The sequence below is a fragment of the Sander lucioperca genome, chromosome 4 (genome assembly GCF_008315115.2).
Source record: "Sander lucioperca isolate FBNREF2018 chromosome 4, SLUC_FBN_1.2, whole genome shotgun sequence".
Taxonomy (NCBI): Eukaryota; Metazoa; Chordata; class Actinopteri; order Perciformes; family Percidae; genus Sander; species Sander lucioperca.
The window spans coordinates 7383283-7403145 of record NC_050176.1 but is presented as its reverse complement, the minus strand read 5'-3'; the positions used below and the strand labels follow the sequence as shown (position 1 = coordinate 7403145).

Below are 19863 nucleotides of genomic sequence, written 5' to 3'. Positions count from 1 at the left end.
TAGATAGATAGATAGATAGATAGATAGATAGATAGATAGATAGATCTGGTTTTAAAGTAGCAATGCATCATATTTTATAAGTTGATCAAGTATATTGTATATAAAATCTTTACCTGAAATGTAAGCTGTTAGATAAATGTAGTGGAGTGAAAAGTAAAATGGTAGAAGTATAATCTAATATAGTAGTGTATCTGATCCTGAGCGAGTGTTTTCAGTTACATTCCACCACTGTATCCATACGTACTGCATAGATACACAATAGCAAGTTGGTAATATATAGAGGCTTCAAATGAAGGCAAATATCAAGATGAAAATTAATCTACAGTTGAAGACATACATTTTAATGAAGATTTAATTTTAGATGTTTCCATTGCATTGATGGTACAATTTTAAATAGCTATTTGCAATATTTCCATTAGAAAAGGCATGTAGGCATATATCTGAACATAAAAGTACCTAATTTATTAATCTAATGTTCAAGTGCTTCAATTCCATATAAGATATGTATGTGCAGTACTATTTCAGTCGGTCAGATGGTCAGGGTATTATCCCTATACAGCAACAAAACAATTATATATATATATATACATATATATATATATATATATATATATATATATATATATATATATATATATATATATATATATATATATATATATATGCAAAGTACAATGAATCAGTTACTTTTTATAAAGGTTTTTTTAGCACCACATATCAAATTTATATTTTACATCTGTGCCCTTGATGAAATAAAGGTTAGCACTTTGCAAGAGCTAAAATATGGTGTATATATATATATATATATATATATATATATATATATATATATATATATATATATATATATATATATATATATTATTATTATATCATAAATTCCACTACAGATATTAAAAAGTACTGTACTTCAACTGTCAGTTGTCAGTTGGAATGTCAACAGAGCCCCCTGCTGGTCATATGTATTACTGCAGTTAAAACAGTGACTTGATTGTAACTCCTTAGGAGACATAAGGATGTCACAGACATAAAACATGATGGTGTAACATTATAGTCATAGCATGCAATGCAATATTTTACAATAATATTTACATATTATGTAAGTCCATAGTGTCCATTCTCAGATATAGTCCCAGAAGCATCCCCAATGGAGGCATTACATATTACAGTCTGGTCATCAGGTGTAAAATATCCCCGTGGTCCTCCATGTCCAAGTCGGTTGATCAAGACAAAAGTTCTCAAAACTTTGACTCCAAGATGATGTCTACATTAACATTCCTTGGTAGGACCCAGGCTTTTTTCAACATATTGGTGTTGCCATGTTTGGGTGCTATCTCACCTGAGAGCCTGTACTGTAGATTTACCCTGTTTGACCAAATTACATTCTAATGTTACTGTGGGTATGGTTACTTCTCTGTCAGCCTGAAAAAGGAACTGAAACCTGTGGAATGAAACTTAAACAGTTTCCTTAACAACAGTGAATGATTTTTTTTACAGAGAAAGCTGGACTCTGCATCATTAGAACTATTATATCTTTAGTCCTTCTTTGTTTCTCAGATTCTTTGGTATGTATTTGCACGATCACAGACGGTCTGCTGTTCCCTGATTACCCCTTCTCTGCAAGTCCTCCTGTTTCCAACAGATGCATCCCACTGCCGATTGAGGCACCATCAAAATTGTATGCCATGTGCACTTTCCTTCTGCAATTAGTGTCTGTTATTCAGAGCATAACTAAGTGCACAGAATATGTTTTTTTCAAACCATCTAAAACACTGGTCAGCAGTCTCAGGGAAGAGCCCCACTGAAAGTGACAATGGGCAGGCAAAGGAGGGAGCAAAAGGTGGGGTTAAGAGGCTGGATTTGGGCTGAGGTCGGGGATTTTCTTAGCCTCCAGTCAGTGGAGCTGTCAGGTTTATAGCACACTGATATGTCACATCTATATGGGAGAGAGGGAGACACGTGGGTTAGATAAATAACAACACTTCTAAATATGTGTGTAATTGTTTCTATCCATGTTCCCTGAGAGAGAGAGAGAGAGAGAGAGAGAGAGAGAGAGAGATAGTGTGTGTGTGTGTGTGTGTGTGTGTGTGTGTGTGTGTGTGTGTGTGTGTGTGTGTGTGTGTGTGTCTGTATAGTGTGTGTCCACACCTGGTGACACTCTGCAATATTTTTTTCTCATCCTGGTCCAGACATACAGCAAAGGTTGTGTTACCAGCACCGCTGACCTGCACCTTGTCCACCTTCACCTCTGTCACGCTCAGCTGCTACAAAAGGAAAGAACAGAGCAAGAACTAAATGCATTGTACCAAATGAAAAACATTTTGGAGAGGAATACAAAAAAAATGCTAGATCTTTTTAAACTGTGTCGATATATTTGCACGCATATTATTGCTATTTATTGCTATTGCAGCTTGTCTGAGTTGTGTTACTTTTGTTTTTGAAGCACTTGTTATTGTCCCTGAGTTGTAAAGAGAACCTTGAGTTAAAAATCAATCAATTAAATAGGTCTACATTCTGCTGAGCTGTGTTACGACTATTGCAAATCAAAGCTCCACATCTAAACAAGGTTAAGAGATTAAGCTACAATGTTGAGCAAATAATATTACTGACAAAACACACACAAAAGCAAAACAGATGCGAGTCTTGCCTGTGTTGTTGGCTTTTTGTTCCATCAAGCTGTCAGATTGAAAAACTTTGTTCTCAGCAAACGTGCAATGAGTTTGAGATGCTATCAAGAATGCACTGAGATCTCTATCTTTAAATAGAGAATGTGGTGCAGAATTGTTTGTGAAAGTGTGCTGCTGCAGCGCTTTTCTAACCACAAACCAACAACAGGCTGATCTATCATAGCTCACCTGGTTGTAGCCCTTCTTGCTTTTACAGTTCTGTCTCTTCAGGACCTCAGTCATTGTGAGCTGCAGGCACTCCATCTTTGAGTCTGACAGAGATTGTTTAAGTTACATTATGAGTACGCTTAAACATCTGGCAGTAATTGCTTCATTATTACTTAACAAAGCTATCAAAAGGAAAATATCAAGGAATTTACAGTTAACATTAGCAGGAGCAACAGAAGATACAGTGCCTATGAGATTAATGAAAACAATCTTTGTTGAAATATAAAGGTTCCCTTTCAACCTAAACAGTAGCCTAATTATTATGTTATGTTGAATCTACATGTAGCTAACATGTTAGTAGTGTACCTAGTTCCTCAGGATTCTTGCATGCTTTGGTTAAGTTTACTGACGTACAGACTTTGGTTTCTCTTTTCCACTGGCTTCTCCCACTAATCACCACCTGAATGGTAGGAGAAGGAAGAAGAAGAAGAAGAAGAAGAAGAAGAAGAAGAAGAAGACATGCCTTTATTAATCCTGCAATGGGGAAATTCACATTTTTCACTCTGCTTGGTACAGTTATTATCACATTACACACAGGCCTGAAAATACACACACACATGCACAGGACCTATACAGGAGGAAAAGATGATTGCTGTTTTTGAAAAAACTATCTTGAAAAACACCTTAAAGATAATAACTACTGCCTGACTACAACAGGAATTTTGAACAATATTTTAAACTGAGGAAATGTATCTAATGAAATATAAGGAACAGATAATGGATAACATCAGTAATGTGGGACATCACGTTAACCACTCTCTAATGCTTCATACCACATGTCCCCACAGAGGCTTGGTCAGGACAGTGCGCATGCTCATGGCTGTTTAGCATACTTTGTATTTTGTCACTAAATTTTGATGTGTCATTTCCTGTGGTTGGAGAAGTGACCATAACTGAAACCAGCTAAATAAGGCTAAACAAGGAGAACCTGCACTGTCTACAAAAGAGTAATGGGATGTTTTTCTACTTTTCTTGTAAAATGCAGCTTTAATACATGAATTCAGATAGGAAATAAAACAATCAACGTCTTACCTTGTTGTACACTACCTCCAACATTAGAGGCACTGCTTCTCGGTCACCGTCAATACCAAACCGCTTACTGGCAGCACCTATATGAAGAGAGAAAAAACACACATCAGTGATCCATTAGACCAGTGTCTCAGTTATACCATTTAAAATAGTGCAAAATGAATTCTACAATGCCGTTAAATATGACTACAAACATTCAGATTTAGTGAAGCAACATGAACACTGGATTCTACATTTAATGTAGAAGATATTAGGTTTGCAATGACAAAAACGAGATAATTTTGTGTGAAGAATATTTTGAATTATGTATATTATATTAATATATTACTTAATATATTATATTAAGTAATATCACAGTAACTACCAGACATGAGGCATAAAGAGCATTCCCTGAATTCTCAAAGGGAAATAAAAAATCAGAAGTGCAAGTGGTGGTGACAAATGAAATAAAAAAAAGTGGAAGTAGACTGAATCCTGGTATAGAAATAACAAATGTTCCGCTATCGTAAATGTAGTCCAGTTTCATAAAAACTGATGATGCATTTCATTGCATGGAAAATGTGGAGGATTTTACTTAATGCAGCACGGTTGCTAAGATATATGTGTGTGTGTTGTGTGTCACACTCACCCATGGCCTTTATGGCTCGTGTTCCTGCGGTGTGACCCAACTCCAGGGAGTGGACGAACACCTCAGTCCTCCTATCTCCACAAGCTAATGTCAACTGCAAAACCAAAGATCCATAATCAATCACTGAGTTTGAAACAGTGTTACATTTGTTAATGCTAAGACCCAGAGGGCGTCAGAGTGCTATTTCTGTACACAAGGATGCCAAGGTCTGGACAACAGGGCTTACAGTATGCGTTTTAAAAAAAAAAAAGGTCCCTGACAGGGATGCATATAGTGTATTGTTGCTGTGTGTGTGTGTGTGTGTGTGTGTGTTTTTTTTGTGTGTCAAAGTGTGTCTGACCTCAGCCTGATAGAGTTGGATCAGAGCTGGCCATGCAGCATAGCGACAGTAGTACAGGACCAAGTCGGCCAGGATGGGCAGACGGTGCTCATATGAACTATCATATGACTCTGACTCCGTCTTTGAGGTTTGCTGCAGAGCGATACAAAACAATGTAATACTTAATACAATTATACAGCAGGATCATTTATGTAAGTATAGGCTAAACAAAAACATTTGACATTTTGAAAGGTGTTTATGCTCCAGGCTTTATCTATATGCATGATAACAATTCTCTGGTATACATTTGGGTTGAGTAATAGACTACACAAAAGATCAGTCATGTTCTTAGTTGGATAAACGTGAGGGTTAGTTTTAGTTAGGCAGTGTAAAAGTTAAATTCCAGTTGTACCTGACAGACGACGTTGGCAGGCAAGTTAAGCAGGCTAAGAGTGTTTCTTTCATACCAAGGGTCCAACATACCAAGGAGATGAGCAATGTCGTTAGTGCTGTCCCCTGTGCCCATGAGGTGAAGATCCTGCTTCAGCAAAAGCAACAATAACAACAGTGGAATTCTCATATCTGTCTTTCTTTACTCTGTACCGTACAACTCATCTCTTTGACAGCTTAGTACATATGATGTTATAAACAAAACCTTGTCTTCAATGTATGACATTTGGTTGGAGAACTCTTCTACTCACGTTAGACAGGGCCGCTCCTTTTGGAGTTCCAGATTGAACCACAGGATTAGGAGACTTCAGACTCACGGGCCCTGCTATTGAGTCCCTCTTCACAGGCACAAAGAAGAACTGAAGCTTGAAGGCCCTGCTGAGACGTGGACATGCACTCTCCTTCCTCCTCAGGCTATTGTAGGCTCGGGCCACCTTCCCTGCTACCTGATCAGCACCAAACACCACCACTCTCAGCGTAGTGTTCGTACTGTCCTCATCACTGCTGAGAATGGGCCTCCTTCGGAAGCAGACGTGTCTGAGAGTTTGACTTTGTGGCTGGAGGAAGGGCTCAGGATAGCGTAACTTGACTTGCTGTGGTAGAGAGTTGGAGCGCTTCTCTCGCACCACGAAACGGTCTTTTGATTCTGTGTTTCCTAAGCTTTTGGCCCGGTATAGCGACCGAGGGCTCTTGGGTTTAATGAAGAGCCGGTAAAAGTGCTGGCTGAGCCGAGCCGAAGCTCTGTTTATAGACTTTGGTGAACATTTTTCAGCAACAGGAGAGGAACAGATGTAGTCATCCGAATCTTCAAAGTAGTCACTATCACCACCAGAAGTGACAGAGAAGAGGGACGGAGCATAGGACTCTGAAGTGACAGACAAGGTGGAGAACATGGAGTCTTTGGAGGCGGTGGACAGGGAGGAGATGGTCGAGAAGGTGGAGGCACGATGGTTGTTGCTGCAGCCATTAGGTATGATAGACATTGAAGGCAATCCATGTTCCTCCTCTTCTTTGTCATCTTCCTCCTCCTCTTCTTCCCTATCAATCTCCTGCTCATCATCAATGTCTACCTCTTCTTCCTCCTCAGCCTGCCCATTAGTGACCTGTTCATCAGGCTCGTGTTCCAAAAGAGTGTTCAGAACATCTGCAAGGATCAAAATAGCCAAATATCAATCACAATCAGCAATCAAAAAATAAATTAATCATTAGGAATGGATTTCCTGGTGCTGAAAGAAGGAAAAACTGAAATCTCCATCAGCTTAAAACAGAAAGATAATTCCTGTGTATGAATCAATTAAGTATCATGCAGAATACTTTACCAAAGTTATCTTTTTCCCAGTGAAACATGTAACATTTGGCTGTAGGCAAGGGAAGAGTTTGTAGCATTCCTGAAAGGGACGTCAGAAAAAAAGAGAAAAAAATAACTATCAGAGCAATATCCACTGGAAACTAAAATATTATGATGTGATACACAGTGTATATATCCCCCAGTTCATGAAACCTGCCCTCTTACCATCAGACTTCCTTCCATTGGATGCTGGGATACTCATGCTCTCCCTGAGTTGCTCAAGTCCCTGGATTACATGACTGCGGCCCTTCAGAGGGTCACTCATGGCAGCGGCCGTCTCTAAAACCTCACTTACCGCTGAGAAGATCTCCCCCAATTCATTCACACTTTTAGCCTGAAAAGAACATTTGTGATATGGTATAGTAAAGGGACACATTCATGAATAGTTATCCTGTCTAATTCTTTAAAAAGTCACACACTCTCTAATGGTTTGTATTGGCTTCTTCAAAAGTATGTATGTTACGCACAGTAGATTTAGTGCTACACATTTCCTTGGTTTGCTTACATGTTAGTATAATGCAATTGCTATTTTCTTGAAATACTTTCAACAACTGGTATTTAAATGCACATAAACAGGGTTTAAAGGATAATGTTTTAACTAAAAGGCCACTCATCTTTATATAAATAACAATTGATTCAATAATGTAATCCCTATAACCCTATACCACAAAGGACATTTTAATCACAAAATGTATACTCAAAATATTATTTAATTTTGTTTGAGAACTATTGATGGATTGTCGTCCATAGTACAGAGCCCTGAGCACATACCTGCAGGGCTCTATGGATGCTATGTAGAGGGTACTTGGTGCCTAGTGTGGACTGGAAGGCGTGTTTGATCAGGGTGATGTAGGTCTCTTCCTGCGAGTGCTGAATGCGACTGAGCTGCTCAGCCACTAAGAGAAACTCAGTGGGCACCTCACAAGGGTTCATCAGGAGCACGGTCCTGCAAGCAGCACACAGATGGTGTCACTGTTAATGTGCGAAAATGTACGCAAACTCACATGGCAGAAGATGCAAACAGGATGTTGACAGTGGTGCTGCATGGTGGTGGGGTCCAGTGGGTGGGTTGATGGGTGGGGAAGGGGATGAAAAGGGACTTTCCAGGTCAGGAAACCACGTAAGTGCTAACCACCTAAGTGCTATAATTTAGTTAACTTATGGACACTGAGTGCTGTTTCTTTATTTTAAAAATATGGTGTGAGATCAGATAAAGTTACTGTGAACCACTGGCATGTATGAAAATAAACAGCTCATTTTATCAAGAAAGCGGAAGGTGCAAAGACAAAGCACAGTCTGAACTGGACTGAGAATAAATTGTCATGAACACATCGCTAACAAAGACAAGGCTGTACAAACAAGTTGTATGTGTGCACTCATTATACATACATCCATAAACATATAAATGTCAGTATATCACCAGCACTTTTTATTCTACTATAAATCCTAAATTGTGTAAACATAGAGTACATACAGTGTATTGTATAGTTCTATTACAGTCTGTAGTGAACTTACATGGTCTTGGAGCACTGGCTGGGGGTGTTAAGGAACTGTTCTTCTCTTACCAGTCTCTGAAAGGAAATCCCTGTGAGGAAAAATAATAATAATAATTTTATTCTTTTTCTAATCTATCTGTTCTGTTCTATCAGTGTGCGTGTGCGTGCTGTTTATATCTGAGGGATCACAGTGAATTTTTTTTTTTTAACATTCAGTTCATTCAAATGTTTTCATTCAGTCTGTTGCTGTGTTTCTAGCACTTCCTTGTGAATTTCATTGTAGGTGTTCACATTTGGCTTCTGCATTTTTGCATTGTAAATGCACTAGCTTCATCCGCTTTCAAACGATTTATGAAGAAGTGCCCAGTTCAACCTGGCTGAAGCCTTATCATCTTCCTGCATTGCTGCTCTTGATAATGTTGTTTATGGTAAGCAGCATCCTTTTCATTTATTGTCATCCTTAATGCATTTCTTTGAACTGTCACTAGGGGGAGGGCGATTACCAGGGTTGAAAGACAGCAGTAAGTACGTGTTTCAGACACTCACTGCAGACTAGTAGAGAAATAGAAACACACACATGCAGAGTGGCCCAAAATGAACCCATCTATATTTACCTGGGGCTTTGATCTCCAGCTGTAGAGTTGAGAGAAGGCTTCTACACACACTGCAGTAAGGCTCAGGCCAGGTGAGGAAGCAGCGAAACACCTTAATAGCTTCTTCCAGCAGCTCTGGGTCTGGAGGACAGTATGGTGTCTGCAACCAAAGCACAAATCATGTATTTTAGTGGGGTTCTGTTAAGGAGCAACAAGACCTGTTTGAGGCTTCATGGGTCATTTTTTTGCATAAATGGGCTATTTCTTATATACATTCAATTATATTGCATGTATTTGATGTACTGTACAGTTACAGAATGTATGGTGAAAGTTCAAAACACTATTGACAGATACAGCTGCAACTATGCTGATTGATCAATCTATAAAATGTTTATTATGCTATGTTTTGTATTATTTTGAGTGTCAGCAATAATAACACATGCCAATTTAGTTGCTCAAACATTCAATTTAAAATGACAGAGAAAAGTAGCATCTCTGAGAATAACTTAATGGGCTAGTCATTGCTGCATTTGTATGGACCACTTCAGTCTATTGAAGAGAGGAGGTTTTCCTCACAGCAACCGATAATGTAATAATATGCCAAATGTTCAGTATAAATGGATCAGACATGTAATACAACCTGTTGTTTTGATGTATTACTCCCATTTAGTACAATAACTGGCCTTTATGACTTTATAAGAGGTTTAAACGGCAATGTAACAACAATATCAGCTTATATGATATGTTTGTTGTTCTTATTCATTATCACATGACTGCTCAATTTTATTATTACATAACTAAAAATATGTCACATACATTATAAGGTAGTTAACCAAGTTTAGTGTAATAATGTGATGGTATTTCAGTAGCCACTCTTTTATTTTATTACAGGCTTTATGACAAACAACCAAAAGGACATTTGTCACGTCATTACAAAACCTCAAAGCTGTAACAATATCAGTTGCTACACAGCTCTAACTGAACTCTGGGGTTCTCACTTCCTAATGAAAAAAACCCCACTATCAAGACAATCGCAAGAAGTATGTTGTAATGTAATGTAAAGTATAAATACTTGTATAGAATTATGTCAACCTATTGAAGCATTCAAACCGTGTTGGCTGTGACAGCTTCTGGCTTCTACTGGCTTCTGTCTAACCAGTAATACATCAGTGGATCAGATTTCCCATGACGTGATTACTGGGCTACTTACGTTAAATCAGCCTGACTGCAAAATAGAAGCAATGTTTATGAAACAAACAGTTCTTGTCAAGCCAGTAAGTGTTTTGCTTAAGTGTTTAGAAGCTTTGGTCACAGTATCACCTCCAACAACATCATAGTGGTTTGAATTAAGGAACTAACTAACCTTCTGAGAGTGCCCTTAAACATGTGAAACGCACACTAAGAGGTGAAGGAAAGTTAAAGGTTTTGATAACACCTGGATGAGGATTAGTACCTGAAGCAATGTGGAGGAGAACATGATAGCGAGGGGAGCCACCAGCTCATACTGACACTGATCCTGAACCTGAACTCACACACATTGAGACAGAAGAGAGCAGTTATTTGGGTGTACATTTAGTACTAATAGTTCTGTCAACAGTGACACATTACTAAACAACATGTAGAGTGGGCAATATGTTCTCTTTGACCTTTGACCTCTCACCTCTTTGGTCTTCCTGATGATCTGTTGTAAGAGGATGAGGAAGTTCTCAGGGTCCCTTTTCACCAGCTCCTCCAGGCTCCAGCGGTTCATTGACTGACCCGCTGAGCACATCAGCACTGAAAGACATCAGCACATGTGGATTCATGTTAGTGCACAAATTCAACACGCACAGACAGATACATGTTAAACATAGAAAGAGATACAAAGGTCACATGTTTTACCTCACCACCGCAATTGTGGGAGACAGAGTCCATTAGTCAGGATATTCAATAAACAATGGCACAGGCAGAACAATAAAGCACTGCCTGTTTGTCAAACAGAGCCAACAGACACCAACTAGTGATGCTGGGTCAGTTTTTGTTGCACTCAGTTGCTGACAAGTGCAGAGGGAGTCTGCAGCTATATCTGTACTAAAATGCCCAAAAAATAATCAAAAAAAAAAAGATTCACCACTTGGAATCCTACCTGCGATGCAAAGCTCTCTAAGCTAAAGTCTGTTGATGCCAGGTATACTGTAGTTTTAATAGATGACATACTGTAGGCCATCAACATAGACTCTACGTCCACTCTTCTTCTATAAATGTATTGTAAGTTCAGTCTTATGTAAACAATGTCTTTATTAACCCTAACTTGACTGCACATCCATTCCACTTACGAGTACGGACATTCAACTGAAACCGTTTGAAACCATTGAAGCCGTTTTCTGCACATTATCACAACAAATTAGAAACAGCTACACAAATGCTTATTATTTATTGCAACCTGGAACTTCAGCTGATATGAGGCCATTCATTCCAGATGTGAAATCCAACAAATCATGGCCTATATGAATGGAAGTGCATCTAATTTCATCATACAACACCTTGTTTAGGAATTGGGTGTCAATCTTGCGTTTGGGTCTGGGCCAGCCATGAACCAAAGGGTGGTTTGCAACTACTCACAGCAAAACTTTAAAGTCCTTAACTGTCAGTGCTGGTGCACTTCAGGGGTGTGTTTTATCACCTTTTGTTCAGTGTTTCAGTTAGGATGTTTTTGCAGGACAGATTTCTTGTTGCAAGACAACAGAGTTATCTTCCCAAAAGACGTGTTTTGGTACTAAAAATAAAAAATAAAAAAATGAAGAGGAATTAAAGTGTAATCTACAAAAATTGGGGATAGCAAGACTCACAGATCATTTTTGACCGGGTTATATAAAGTGTGTGTTTTTTTTGTTCTCACAAAATCCCACTGGATACTTTAATTTAGACATATTTTGGGATGGAGAAGTGTTGAGGTCTGATTGCAAGTTTTCTATTACAGTGTGAAATGGAAACGAGATAAAACTACAGGAGAGAGCTGTGCATACGGTATCTACACCAATCTAAGGTCTACCACACTTACAACAACAACTGAAAGTGAATGCTGACTCCTCACAAGCACCTTACTTTCCATTTGATTCCTCTCTCTCAACGACTCCGACTGCATCTCTAAGAAGCTCAGGTTCAGAGGAAGCAACACATCAGGAGTTGTCCAGGTTACACAGAAATGTTATCCAAGAAACTGGTCTTTTGGCACCTAGGAGTTACATCTCTGGAGGTCAGAGGTGTTTTTGCATCATGATTATTAACTGGAGAGCTACACAGGTTTATTTTGTTAAGATTCCAGCACTGGAAATGAAGCTGTACATTTTAAATGATCCTGTTGAGATGTAAATTTGAATATCTCAGTATAGTTCATATGAATGTAATCACACTCATAGACAACATACTGTGCATGTGATCCCTGGAAATCTTCTAAACAGAAGATGGAGTCGTGAAATAAAGTGAGGAAATGACACATAAGAAACAAACTCCAGCTTATAGCGTGTTTTAAATGTCAAAATCACATCTTCACAGTCTGAGGGTATAAAACTTTGTGTAAGTGTGCGTGACTATATTTGGCACTGGTTGACGTGCGGGAGGCCGATGTCGATTTAATCTTCTACCCTGTTTTTACACACTGTGCCACATATACTCCTGCCCCATGATGCCTTACTCACACACTGCGGTCTGTGCCACCACTTCCTCCCAGCTGTCTATTCACACAACTTCCTTCAGCACCCAGTAACCCCTGATGATCTGACAGCAACAGTGTCACCAACAACAAGCTCAGACACCCATATATTCAGTTTCTGTCACACGCAGCTCTTGTGTTGAGAAAGTGAGAACAAACAACATGCCTTCTGTTCAAGTCAGCACTGTAAACAGCACATGGTGTATCACATTGAAATGTGTGTACTGGCGTTGATACTTCTGAGAAAATGTGTTTGCGTGTACCTTCCTAGAAACAAGGTTACAGGTGTGACCCCCACGCATAAGCTACGAGAGCTTAGGCAAAACTGCTCAATTGTTGTAAGTGGCTCTAGATTAGCACGTCAGCCAAAAGAAATAAATAAAAACATATATATGATTTTACCCTTATTTGACTGAGGCTCATGTGCACAGTAGGAGCCAGGATTGAACGACCAACCAGGGTCCAAACTACAGTGGAGCCAGGGGGAGCTTGGCCCCTCTTAATAATGCATGAGCTCCCTTGAAAACAGGATTTGTGTCATTTTGGGGGGGGTCTCTAAAATATTGACAATATGTTTTTGCCATGCATTTCTACTTTTCTGGTTCTTTATCATCATACATCATGCATAACATTAGGCTATTATTGATGTATGATTCAGGCATGATTCGCGAGGCGGCACAATATCAAAAACATCACTCACTTTAATTCAAAGATCAGAAAAAAAGTTTCTTAGGTTGTGTGGAGGTGCGATGTGGTCATTAGCTGATTGTATTTTTATTGATTATATAGCAGATGTGCTGACATAAAGCAAGTTGGCCTACATACTTGTGGCTATGAATGTTTCTTTGCAACTCCCCCGCTTTTATCATATCATATCACCACATGAGACAAAGTCAGAAATGTTATAAAAACAAGCCTGCTTCTGTATTAAGTTCTCATTTCTAAGATGTGAGGTTTTAACTGAAAAGTTACATAAAAATTCCCACAGAAATTCAATCATCTTCACTGAAGCAGCGCAGAAACGTAATTAGTTGTTGTTACAAGCTTCACTGCTTCATGCCAAATCTTTAACCAAATCTCAGCTGTGATCGTCATCATAGTCTTACCGTTCCAGTGGTGTGCTGCTGTGGGACTTTGTCTCAGCCCGTCCAGACACCTGTCCAGAGCATGCTGGATCCTGTCCTCTGTGCATGAGGTGTGCTGCATCTTTACCACTCAGGTTCTGTAGAGGGATGGGAAACAGAGCTGATATTAAGAATCAAAATGTGATACATTACCATTCATGTATTCTTTGGAATATTATCTGAAAATTTGATTGTATGCGTGCAAGATGTTCACATACACACACACATGCACACAAACGTGCCTCTCTCTTTTCATGAACAGTATGTGTTATCACATCTGTTTTGCATGAAGGCAGATCACGCGGTAAGTATGAAAATTTGTAGAAGATACACAAACCATAAAGAGACATTTCTAAGGGGAAGGAAAAACAGACACGGGGGTTTGCTTGTATTGCTCCTTTTGTTGCCATAGTTCCTAAAATGTGACACATATGCTTCTGATGAAAAAGAGACAGTTTTATGAAAAGTCTTGAAAAATGTTGAGAAGAGCAACATTACCTATTATGTTCTGAAGTATATTTAAAATTTTAAATCATACAACAACAAACAACATTTAGCTCTCGCTCCATGTCAGTTATGTTTTTCCTAGTCTGGATCAACGACAGTACATTTCCAGGATAATTGCCCTAACATCCAGCGCTACCAGACATTCCTCACTTTCTGCTCTCTGTGTTGCCATTCTCAAATTCTGTTTCCTTTGCAAAACAACAACAAACTTCGATCTAGCAAGCTACACGCTGAAAATGGCAAGTTTTGAAGAAAATATGGGGACGGCTGGGATGTTTTGGGACCAATTGGTGTGGATTTGCTATGGACAAAATACACATGGCAATACACTGGTAAGAGCTTATTTAAATAGCTCACATTACTGTATTGTGTGAACAGTTAACTTCACTTAATATTCTATGTGGCATTTACTTTTGTAAACTTTTGGGTGCAAATGTTCCACCAAAACAAGTTGCTTCCCGAGACTATTTTGCAGAGCCACCCTCACTGTGTCCGTAGCTTTGCGCCGCCCAAGACGATTGTGACTGGTTTAAAGAAATGCAAACAACCAAAAGCGTTTTTTTCTCCTATCCTGGAATGTATGTGTGGTAGAGCCAGACCACAGCGCTGTGCAGATAGGTCGAGACTATGTCCTTCCAGATGCTGCCGCAGGCCATACACAGTTTTACAAACAGGAGTCTTATTGAAACTCTTGTCGCACAGATGTTGAGTAATTAGTGTAAAACACATAATGGTAACTATTACTAACAGCAACATTTAAGCAAACCAAAACAAGCCCACAATGATCACCTTATGACTTTTATAAAAGGGTAAAAGAGAAAAAGCCCCCAGTAATTTCAGATTTAAAATCAGTCCCATGCTACGAAGATTTGTGAAACAATGCTGCAGATCAAGGAGATGTCGTGAAAACAGACAAATGTAAAATTCCAGTATGACCACAGAACAGTAAGTACATCATGTCTGACTCATGAGGGTGTGCTGAACATCACTTTTATAACGTTCAGTTTATCAGTGTATTTGGCTGTTTCTCATACAACACCTGAGGACAAACCAGGGGTGGAAACTTGTTTCAGTTCTGTAATGAACACATCTCATCAGAAGCAATATACATAACAATATACGAGGGACGTCCCCTTAGTTACTTAAAAGAAGTCAAGTGACAGATTTTCTTTTAGGGTAGATAAACAACATTCATGGTGGCAGGTGCTTAATGACATAGTTTGAAAGCTGCGACCCCAACCAAGCAAAACCAAAAGTCAACCCAGACTGCACCAAAACAAGGAAAATCTTTCAGTAAAACATATGCTCAGATTTGTACAGTGACCACTTCTTCACTGGTAACTATAACATTGCAAGGTTTTAGAATTCCCCTGAAAAATGCACAGTTGTTTCGTGGGGGGACAGGTGCACCAGATACGATGAAACACAAATTAACCACTGTGATGGTCAACTCAATTTGCATGTACAGTATGTTGCTGGGAAAGGGAAACCCTGTCTTGTCAATCTCTTTGAGGTTTGTAGAAGTAGGCAATGAATGTGTTTGTTTATGACACAAATAGTGTTAATGTTTAGGTGTAGGCAGATGAGGCGATTTGTTTAAATCTGTTTCTTTTCATTGGTTGAAAGATGATACAAACAAACTTGTCTTTTATATCTGTCAGCTAAGAAACATCTGAGTAAATGGGATATATACATATATATATATATTTCTTTTTTTTTTTTAAATACACCATACATTTTGGCTATGAATGCACATAATAATCAGACACTGCACATATCTGTGAAATTTAGTTTTGAGCTAGAAAATAATTATCAATGTGACAGTGTGTTAGCTTTGTTTGTGTTTTAGAAAAATACTGGAATTAAAGACACTGTAACATTTAATGAACGGTCAGAAGACCACATGGTTGTTGGTAATGCATTATGGTCGTGCTTGATGTATTTTTAAAGCTTACCTCATATTAGAGTTTTACCATGGAAATACAGTATATATGTGAGTACTGTGAAACCTCCAAATTTAAGAAGCAGAACAACTATACTTCCCTAAAGAAGTTTTTTAAAGATTTGCTGTTTTTGAATTTGAACAGCTTAGTGTTTGTAATATATAAATAGTTTCTATATAGGCTATATAATCATAATTTCTCAAAAATGAAATAATTTTGATGATATTAATCAGAGCTAAATGTGCACACATAATTCATGAGCTTGTTTCAGTGATGAAAAATAAGCATTCTGTGTGTTAACTGAGTCCTTACAGAGTAAAGTCAGCGCACAGACAGAAATAAGCAATGACATCAAAAACTGTTTTTGCCTGATTACATCTTCTCAAACTTTCCCCAGAGTGTGATAAATTCCCCATTTCACATGAAAGCTAGAAATAAATGAAAGCTGTCAAACAAATCGTGTTAATGAATGACTCATTTGCTCTTGCACTCCCACTCACCTAATAACTACCTGACACATACATGCAGACACACACACTGTACACTTAAAAGCAATGGTTTGACATTTTGGAAAAATATGCTTATTCGCCTCTTTCCATGGGTCAGAAAAGAGGATTGACACCTCTCTCATATATCCGAGTGGTATCGATCTTCCCATCTAATGCTCATCAAGAAAGTGTACTTCCCAGAATGTCAAACTATTCATTTAAAGGCATTCAAACTCATAAGTCAACATGAAAAGTGAACACAAACAACAAACAAACACAGCTATTGAAACGTTACATGTTACACAAAACATTGTCCAAATATTCACATAGTCATGCTTATACACACATATACAGTGCCAACACACACATACGCTGTACAAACATCCGACCCACCGACCTCATCAATACCACAGGTGGAGGGGTAGGGCAGGAAGCTCATGCAAACCCAAGTTCAGAAGGGCAGAGGAATGAAGCTCAATTATCCCCCACCATTTCACTGCTTTTCCTACAGTTACCATTCAACAACAATACCAACAGCTCCAGAGGTAAACACATCCATGTAGCCCTTTTTCTCAGCGGCCTCTCCTCCCCAGGGAGGTATTGTGTCTAAGAGGTGTCCCAAGTTGCACTGAGCAGGGGTATAGAGCCGAGCGTGTTGGACGCTTGTGCAAAGGGCTCCGGTCATTGTCAGGGTTGACAGAGCTGGATGAGAGCCCAGTTGGAGTGGAAGGAACTAATAAGTCAGAGCCGTGATGACTCCTGCATCCAGGATGGGGTTCAATGGAGACATGTAAAGGTAATAAAAGAGGTGAATACCTTATACGAGGTGGCATGATACAGTGAAAGTGTTGTTAGGAGGTTTATCACTAGTAATACTAGGCATCAAGTTACTGTTTAGTATTCATTTTAAAGTAGCAGCCTTATTGCACAAAATGGTACAGGGGTATTTTATTCTCAAAGAAAAGTTAGACACAAATGGGATTTTATATACTGAGTCTTTAGGGAATTAATAATCATTTACAGTTAAGTCAGCTATTGATAATTTTTATAGGACAATTACATTCATTAAGGCCAGAGTGACTGACAGGTTCTTTCTTAACGCAAACATACTACTGTATAACAAGCATCAAAATACAGGCAAAACTACTGAAATTCAATAACTACACAAGATGTAATAGTCAATTTCCTGTGATAAAACATCACACCTAAGGAACATGTCATTATGTTACTGTGAGCGATGCTACAGTGTACATTGATTGGGATTTTAACAGAGAATTTCAATCCCAACTCCAGAGTGTCATCATAGTTGTTTACGTAGAGTTGCTAGTCATGTTGCTAAATGCATGAGCCTGTGGTGTTTCATAAGAGGATGTAAGCAGCACATCCCTAAGTGTCAATAAGGTCACTTCCACTTTTTAATGGGTTGCAACTTGCAACAGTCAGACAATAACAAGCAGTGCTGTGCTGTGAAAGAGCAACTAGATTTACACTGGATTAACCAATTCCTTCTGAGAGAGAGCACCTCTCCTTTGCTGTCTCTTGATGTTTTCTCCTATTTGTCAGTCTCCCTCTCTTGTCTAGCGTTACAAGTATCAACATTTCCCAGATAAACAAGCAGACCCTGCACCTCCACCTGTGTCTCTCTTTCTCTTTCTCGTACTGTCCTCTTTTTCCCTCTCCCTCCATCTCGTTGCAGGCCGCTTCCCATTTCTCCCACTGATCCCATTACCAACTGCTTCCTAACAGGAAGATAGCTTCCCTGCTAAGCTGAGGAAGCAGGTGCCTCCCTATTGTTGTGGTGTGATCAGACTCTCAGACATACTCCCACAGACCAGGAAGGAGAGCTTGTGTGTGTGTGTGTGTGTGTGTGTGTGTGTGTGTGTGTGTGTGTGTGTGTGTGTGTACATTATGCGTTCCTGTCATTTTAACTAACCCCCCCTCCTGATTGATAGAGTCTGATATTCACATCCAGTCTTCCTCTGCTGGCCCACAGAGCTGTTATCCTCCTTTCTCTCAACTGACCTACTGGATGTGAAATGGCCTCTTATGGCTTTAGGAAACAACAGCGGTCCAACTCCAAAGCTCTCCTGTAACAAAGTGCTTCCCTTTAGTTCAAACAACCGCTACCGGTGACAACTCACCAAGTCTCATACACCAAGCTGGAGTTTGCCCAGTTGTCATGGAACTGCAATTGTTGAAAAGTTCTACTTACTTCTTGTTCATGTTGGCCATTAGGTTAGATTGTTTTGTCAAATCCTGTTACCAAGGTCAAAGATAAATTTTGAAGCTTGATTTTTAACCTTTTTTTAAGCCAGGCAGGTTTACAACTTTTTTCTATGTTATTTGTAAATTATTCTTTCCTCATAAGGGGTCCAGCTTAACTGCATTTTGCTGAAATATCTTGCGGTACTTCTAATACTTTATCACATTACATGTACTCAAGTAGACCTACAGTATGAGCAATTCCATATAAGTGACTCAAGTAGGAATTATTGGCTTTAAATAATAAAGTAACAATCTGCTCTTGTACATCTCAGTACTGTACCAAAACATAGATGTTGTTCTGTCACTTACAGCACAGAAAGCCACTAGTTACCTTTGGTCTTCACTTCTGCAATAAATCCTGATAAACATATGATGCAAATATCAGGTGCTATAATGTCAGGTTATGACACTTCACTCCAAACAACAGGGAGTCAATGCTGACTCTGTTACATAAACCTTGTCTTCTCTATTTCACAATAAACAACAATGTATCATTCAACAAATGATAAGGATCCAGATACCCATGATTTCCAGTAGAAAACCATGTCCTGTTACATTTGTTTAAATGTGATATGGGTAAACACACTTTGCGTGTATTAAGGCTTACATCCCTGAGTGATTTTAGCAACAACAGGTGTGTCGTGCATGTGCAGAGATGCATATGTTCACACACACACACACACACACACACACACACACACACACACAACCTCAAAGTGTGTGTCATAAAGGTGAAAATGAAGATTTTACTGATACCACAGTCGTAAAAGAGACAAACAGGAAGCATTGAGTGGTGTTGCACTGGGAAAGTGTAATTAACCTCTGCTAGATGTGAAATAAACAGAAAAAACTACTACATGCGGTGACACACTTCACACTTCATATCTGATATCTGTGGTATTGTATTGTATTTTTTATTTATTATTATATATATTATATTTATTTATTACTGTACATCAGCTACTCTTTGTGGGGTAAACAACAAAGCTTGTCAATGTCTGCCTTCTCCAATCAGCCATCCATCATTAATCTGTTTTCTTTTTTATTATTTCAAGCCTGACACATGACCACTACGGCAGTTGTTATTT

The 19863-nt window shown here is 38.8% G+C and overlaps 1 protein-coding gene across 3 annotated transcripts in view; it reads right to left on the bottom strand.

Annotated features, from left to right (window-relative positions):
• Window positions 1-1485: 1485 nt before the first annotated feature.
• Window positions 1486-19863, bottom strand: part of pik3r5 (phosphoinositide-3-kinase, regulatory subunit 5) — a 21126-nt gene continuing 2748 nt past the window's right edge. Inside the window, exons 2-19 of one of the 3 annotated variants that reach the window (XM_036000757.1) lie at window positions 18444-18597; window positions 13555-13670; window positions 10418-10533; window positions 10211-10279; window positions 8779-8917; window positions 8184-8253; window positions 7440-7614; window positions 6834-7002; window positions 6640-6708; window positions 5572-6464; window positions 5283-5408; window positions 4892-5023; window positions 4552-4645; window positions 3927-4003; window positions 3201-3294; window positions 2856-2938; window positions 2149-2264; window positions 1486-1936 (exon numbers count right to left, since the gene is read on the bottom strand). In XM_036000757.1, the coding sequence (XP_035856650.1) occupies window positions 1786-1936; window positions 2149-2264; window positions 2856-2938; window positions 3201-3294; window positions 3927-4003; window positions 4552-4645; window positions 4892-5023; window positions 5283-5408; window positions 5572-6464; window positions 6640-6708; window positions 6834-7002; window positions 7440-7614; window positions 8184-8253; window positions 8779-8917; window positions 10211-10279; window positions 10418-10533; window positions 13555-13654 (2673 nt within the window). In that variant the 5' untranslated portion in view covers window positions 13655-13670; window positions 18444-18597 and the 3' untranslated portion in view covers window positions 1486-1785. The remainder of the gene's footprint in view (window positions 1937-2148; window positions 2265-2855; window positions 2939-3200; window positions 3295-3926; window positions 4004-4551; window positions 4646-4891; window positions 5024-5282; window positions 5409-5571; window positions 6465-6639; window positions 6709-6833; window positions 7003-7439; window positions 7615-8183; window positions 8254-8778; window positions 8918-10210; window positions 10280-10417; window positions 10534-13554; window positions 13671-18443; window positions 18598-19863) is intronic. The other 2 variants (XM_031288966.2, XM_031288967.2) reach the window with 2 other exon arrangements.